Source organism: Pagrus major, chromosome 5 (genome assembly GCF_040436345.1).
Source record: "Pagrus major chromosome 5, Pma_NU_1.0".
NCBI lineage: Eukaryota > Metazoa > Chordata > Actinopteri > Spariformes > Sparidae > Pagrus > Pagrus major.
The window spans coordinates 21,589,698-21,596,284 of record NC_133219.1 but is presented as its reverse complement, the minus strand read 5'-3'; the positions used below and the strand labels follow the sequence as shown (position 1 = coordinate 21,596,284).

Sequence of the window (6,587 nt, the reverse complement as noted above, 5' to 3'; positions counted from 1 at the left end):
AATGTTACTTAAAGAATTGTACTTTTGCATTCTTCAGAAATATTTATGGAGGCTGATTTTCATTCAGGAAAATGGGAAAAACAGATCATTTTCTTCATTTAAAGTACAAAATTTTTTTGAGATAAGTACTTTTTTGTAACTAAATCAAATATCGGAGACCAACAGTAAATCATAATTGTGACATCGCTTGTCCTCCCTTGTGAGACGCTTTATTTAAGTGCACTGGTATCTACGGAAGTGCAATTCAAACGCAATAAACCGACGCTTTATTTTGAAATCCGGAAGTTGCGCACGCTGTGGCTCAGCGGCAGCTTGATGGAAGCCGGGGGGACGTCTGACCGGTGACCGTCGGGCTCACCGGTGATGGTGATAGTTAACAGCTGTTGGAGCGAGTCTCGAGGGTTGTTGGCTGTGAGGTTTGATTAAAAGAGGTGAAGGAAAGGCGAGATTGTATATCGCTAACATCCATGGTAACATCCATGGTAACGGCTGTTAGCTTTACGTTGTGTCATTCCCATTACCTTAACTTTCGGACCAAGAGCGCAGTAGAAAAGGAGAAGCGCCCCGGCGGCGAGGAGAGATGAGTTTGTGGCAGACATGCTGAGGACGCCAGGAGCAGGACGGTAGCGGGAAAAGGTGAGCTTTACATTTTAATTCTAGTTTTCTTTCTAGTTAAGACTTGGTGAGTTTGCTCTGAAGCCATTGTACGTTCAAATGTATTGTACTGAGAATGAACAGAAACATCAGTAATGCTCTTTAAATGCCCCTCCTCACTGGAAATGTTCTTCTTAATGGTGTTGTTTTGTTGGGCTGGTGATTGTAATCTTTACTCTTTGTTTTTTTTTTTTTTTACTTATGGAAGATCAAAAATATTCCTTTTTAAAAATAGGAATTATCATTGAACTGCTTGTTTGATTGTCCCAAACTCAGAAAGCAGAAAATCACTTTTTTAAGATAGTAGAGCTGCGACGATTAATAGATTAGTTGACAACTATTTCGATAACCGATTAATCGCTTTAAAGAAGAGAAAGTCTAAATTCAAACTCAGAATTTTAACATGCACATTATTAATAAGGTAATAAGGTCCCCAGAACACTGTTTGAAGCTAGAAAGGTGGCAGGGTCCGCCACATATAAACAAAGTAAAACAGTATAAGTTGTGTTGTCCTTTAAGGTCAGTTTGTCTTTTCAGTTTATTCAGTTATAAAAATGAAGAGTTTGTTTAAGCATAAAAAATAATTTCGTTGAAGATCTTTCTCCTTCGTCCTAAAACTGCATAGTGCAGCTTTTTTTTTTAAATGCAATACTTTCTGGTTGCTCCACTTCTCAGTAAGCTGGATACTTTTTGGGTTGTGCACAAAACAAGACGTTTTATTGGCCAAACAATGATGATAATCAACAGATTAATTGAAGGTGTAAATAACTGCTCCTTGGTAAACTGCCAGCAGAAGAAGACTGGTTACCAGCGGCAGTGTTTCATTAGTTTGACTCACTTTCTCACAGCTGTTGGGTCATGTGTGTATGTGCATTTTGCCTGCTCATTTTCATGAGCCCTGCCGACACTCGAGCTTATCAGTTTATGGCTTGACAACCGCTCAGCGCAGGCAGGAGAGCAGCCTGCAGAGCAGCCGGTGAGGATGAAGTCCCGGAGAGCTGGACCTCCTCCCAGGAGGTCTGGCTGGGTGGTGGTCATGTCAGCCTTTTTCATCATGGGCCTCACGACTGGGGTCTTCAAGAATTTTGGCCACTTCTTCCTGGACATCCAGTGTCACTTTGGAGTCCCGACCAGCACCACTTCCTGGGTCTCCTCCACTACGATTGCCATGTTTCACCTCGGAGGTACAGATAGTTTTCAGCTTTAACTTCTTGGTCGTTTTCAACTTAAGCAATTTTTTTTTAACTGGTGTTTTTCATTTTCTTCTCAGCTCCAGTGGCCAGTATGCTGGTTGTGCAGTTTTCTCAGAGAGCGGTCATCATAGTCGGAGGCCTGCTGACTGGCTCGGGGATGTTTCTGGCATCTCTGGACCTCGGTCTGCCCTGGCTCTACCTCACTATGGGCGTCCTGCAAGGTAGCACACTCAGAACATTCTCTAAACTCAGAGGGATTGCTGCTGTTCTCACACACTTTGTTTAGTCAGTTTTAGTCCGATGAATGCCAAATAAATCTATCATCCGATGAGACATGTGTTGGCCATCAGACATTGTCAAAGGTTTCCATCGTCCTTTTTCCAGGATTGGGCATTTCCCTCTCGTGGATCCCTGCCAACAGCATGGTGAGCCACTACTTTGTACGGTGGCGTCCCATCGCCTACGCCATCGCCAGCTCTGGAGAGTGCGTCTTCGCCGTCATGTTCAGCCCCTTCTTCCAGTGGCTGATTGAGGTGTACAGCTGGCAGGGTGCCTTGCTCATCATCGGAGGCCTTCAGCTCAACCTGTGTGTCTGCGGCGCTCTCATGACACCCCTGGAGACGGTCCAGAGCCCGCTACAGGAAACCAAAGACTCTCTAGAAGGCGATGCCACTGCGCTCCCACCAAAGAGGAAGGTTATCTTCCAGTGCTCACTGATGAGAAAACCTGAACTTTTCCTCTACATCCTGTTCGCCATCTTTTCAGCGCCAGGGTTTTTCATCCCACCTCTCTTTCTCGTGCCCTTCGCCACCAGTCTGGGGATGGATAACTACTGGCCAGCGTTCATCCTCTCTATTCTAGCGCTATCGGACCTGGCGGGGAGGCTGATCTGTGGGTGGGTATCCAACATGAGGCTGATGAGGAACCTGCAGCTGCTCGCCATGGTGGTCACTCTGCTCGGGGTGGTGCTCCTGCTGCTGCCCGTCTGCCATAACTACTGGGTCATCGTGGTCTTCACCTCACTCTACGGTTTCCTGTTTGGCTGCGTGGTGTCCATTCACGTCACCTCCATTGTGGACATTGTAACCCTGGAGGGATTCGACAACGCACTGGGGCTGTTCATGCTTTTCAGGAGCATCGGTGGCTTCATCGGTCCACCTGCTGCAGGTGAGCAGTCTGTGTCACTGTTTTAAAAAATATATTTTCCCCTTAAAAATGCTTTACTTTCATTTTTTTTAATTGGCCTATAATACCAGAAGAATTCCCAATCTTGTAATTTGGCATTAATTATAGGAAAAACAGGAATTTCAGTCAACAACTGCTCCATTTAAGCCAAAGTAAATATTCAGTAATGAAGTAAAGTAAAACTTCGTGGTCCCCAGAGGATGAGTCTTGCTGATGACTCCCTGACGGTTCCTTTAGTGCCACCATGAGGTTGACATTTGTCACACAACTATTTGATTGGCTGTCGTGAAATTCGGCGCAAACATTGACGTTTCCCTCACAAACTCAGACTGAGAGGTGCATTCTGGGTAAGTCCGTGGGGGGCTGGGGCTGTCCCACTGTCAAATCATCAAGTGCATGACAGACATCTCCCAGTCACTTTGAGCCCCATAAGTCCACATTTCTGCAGGCTTCGCAGATTACCCACAGTTGATAGTGTTGTTATGTTAAACACAGGGTTACTATGGGTTACCAGAGGAAACTACTCTATATGCAATGTTTTTTTTATTCACAATTCCCCATATTTGGATATTTGAATCCCTGCGACATGAGACATTTAAGTAGTTGCTCAAGAGTTTTTTTTTAATCACTCTCATCATTAGATTCTGTTTCTGTTTATCAGAATCTGTTTGTTTTCAGGGTATGGAAATAACCAAAGCTCTGTATTCTGTTCTTATAAAATGACTTGAAGCACAAGACAAAGGAATAACCTGTACTGTGATTAATAAACAATAATTCCTTCAGATAACAGTTCCTTGATTTCCCCAGAATGGGTGCAACACATTTAATAGTAACATTCAGTCTGATATAGTATGTCGGTACTGATTGGCACCGACTTGTTGATGCAGGTCTACAGTCTCCTGAAGGAATGGATATGTCTGTTTATTTATTCATCAGCCCTGCCGCACTGTGTTCTTCTGTTTTCTCGTGCAGGCTGGCTGGTGGACGAGACCAGCGACTACAGCGCCGCCTTCTACCTCTCGGGCCTCTGCCCCATCCTGTCAGCGGTGTTTGTCGTCCTGGTCGACCACCTCGTTCAGAAGAGAAAAGCCGCGGAGGCCGAAGATTGTCAGGTGATCAGGCAGGAGGACTGGGAAGAAGGAAAGCTCAAGTGAGATTCTTTTTACCTCGATGAGCTTAAGGTGCCAGAAAGACTCTTTGTCAGCTGCTGGGTGGATCCATCCAGGGTTCAAGTGAGGCTTGCACACAAAACCGGTTGATCAACACATCAATAACCTTGGTGCTTATTAGAGGCTGTAAATGTCTTCCAGCCTCTTCCATTTGTCAGTCTGTCAGTGTTCGACCTGGTGCTGAACGGGTGCAGACAGAGTTTTTAATTTTTTTGTTTTAGCACCCTTGAGGTATTTTTAAAACATGTTTTATGATTTAAATAACGACAATAGAAAACGGAAACACTCCAGTTTTCATTTTTAACATAATGGACCAAAAACTTAAATTTCACACCGGACATTTTCCTTTTTTATTTCTAGGGAAATGTTTCAGATGCTTGCCTCATTGGCTTAAACAGCAGAGAAGCTGAGCTGACACGTATTACAGTGTTAAAAGAATAAGGCTGGTGAGGCTATGTGATATTTTATTGTCAATAACTCTTATGAAAAGACTGAGGCCTGTTTGTGGTCTCTTTTAATGTTTGTTTTTTAAATAGTTTCTGACCAAAAATGGATGAAGTTTTGAAGGAATCCGTCTGTGATGAGTCAAAAGTTGTCTTTCTGTGTTACTTGTATGTTGCCTTGCTCTTAAAGGCTGGATTTTTTGGTCACAGTGTAGCTTTAATGATTCCTCTTTCTATGCAATGGAGGCTAAGATGAAGTCTTTGAAAGGAAACAAGGTTTGGTAATTTTTAACCACTTGAAATATTAATTTACTTAATGATTTTTGAACTTTTGTTGCTCCTGAAGTACTGTAATACCACTTCTTATACGCACAATTCCTCCCTTACGTCTGTATATTCGATGTTAAAGGGTTTGTCTCATGTTTTGTAGCAGCAAAAAATGCACCACTTTAAGAATAAAACCCTGTACTGATGGCTTTAAATGCCTGACTCTCGTGTCTTACTTTTCCCGTCCTCTGTATTGTTTGTCTTGTCTGCCTTTGTAACTCTCTCAAAGGGAGATCCCAAACAGCCTGGTCAAGCTCTCAGGAGCTGCCCACCAAAACATGAAACTGGAACCAGGAAGAGGATATTTTTGTAGAGTCCTTTAGGAATGTGGTATGCACTGTAGGAATGGCTCCGGAGTTAAAGTACAGTTACGTAAGCCAATTATCAAATCAGCTTTAGCCCCTCAGTACACATGTGGGAACCAGCTCAGTGTTTTATCTGTGACTATTTTATTAAGTCTTATTCTGTGAAGCAAAACTGCCAAGAGTACACTGGATGAATCCTCTCAAATGTGAAAATTAGTTGAATATCTTTGGGTTTTGGATTGTCGGTCAGATTTAAAAAAGAAACTTTTGGGAAATTGTGAGGGACATTTTGATTATTTAATTGCTTTTATGGACCAAATGTTTAGTCGAGAAACTAAAAGTCAATAGTGAAATTAATCATTTGTTGCAGTTATAATTGCCATTACAAGGGCAATATACAGTTTGTTATATTAACATTAAATGTTATGATGAAATGTACTCAAAGTACTGTACAATTTTGATGTACTTAACTCAAGTATGTACATTTTCTGCAGCTGTATATTTTCACTCCATTACAGTTTTGAGGCAAATACCAAATTTTCACTCCTCTACATTTATTTGAAAACTCTAGTTACTAGAAGTCAACATATAGCCAAAGTAGTGCATTTCTAAATTATTGTATTTTATTGGCAATCAGATTTTTTTAAAAAAGGCTGACTCTGGCAATCAGAAAAATATTGGATATTTGGTAGAAACCGACAAATCAGACAAATGTAGATATTACTTGACTTTTGATACTTAAATACCAAAAGTAATTTTTCTGGCAATAAATGTACTCGAGACTTAATTATTAGTACAAGTGCTATCATATGGATGACTTTCACTTTTACTAAAGTAACATTTTACCTCTATCTTTTACTATTTATACTTTTACTCAAGACTTTTGGGTGTTTTTTACAACACTGAATATGTCGATTGAAATGTTTTGGTTTCTAATACAGGTATCTGCATCGGCCCCACCAATTCAGTCTAGTCAGGAAATAGTGAATACTGCAAATCACAATTTTCTGCAGCTCATGTTTATGTTTATAAAATGTCTTGTTTTGTTCAATGACTCGGATATTAAGTTGTTATAATAGACAAAGAAGCTGAAAAATCCTGCAAAGTAGCGGCTGGGGAATGTTGGGCATTTTTGGAAAATATCTAATATACAGATATTGATAAACTGGTATATGGATACAAATAAGAATGTGTGAGTAAAGGAATGCAGTTTACTAAAACATCCAGTTAAATTTGGGTTAAAGACCTGATGTAGATCGGGGAAACAGTGCTACTCCATTTTTTCAGTATAAAGTATTTTTACAGTCATGA

The 6,587-nt window shown here is 41.3% G+C and overlaps 1 protein-coding gene across 2 annotated transcripts; it reads left to right on the top strand.

The window, feature by feature from the left end:
* Window positions 1-333: 333 nt before the first annotated feature.
* Window positions 334-5,126, top strand: LOC140996362 (monocarboxylate transporter 12). Of its 2 annotated transcripts, XM_073466744.1 has the most exons (5): window positions 334-636; window positions 1,599-1,838; window positions 1,925-2,068; window positions 2,232-3,014; window positions 4,005-5,126. In XM_073466744.1, the coding sequence occupies exons 2-5, from the start codon at window positions 1,637-1,639 to the stop codon at window positions 4,184-4,186; spliced, it is 1,311 nt and encodes a 436-aa protein (XP_073322845.1). In that variant the 5' UTR covers window positions 334-636; window positions 1,599-1,636; the 3' UTR covers window positions 4,187-5,126. The 2 variants fall into 2 exon arrangements, with proteins under 2 accessions (XP_073322845.1, XP_073322846.1); XM_073466745.1 differs by lacking the exon at window positions 334-636 and having other exon boundaries at window positions 1,576-1,838.
* The last annotated feature ends 1,461 nt before the right edge of the window (window positions 5,127-6,587 follow it).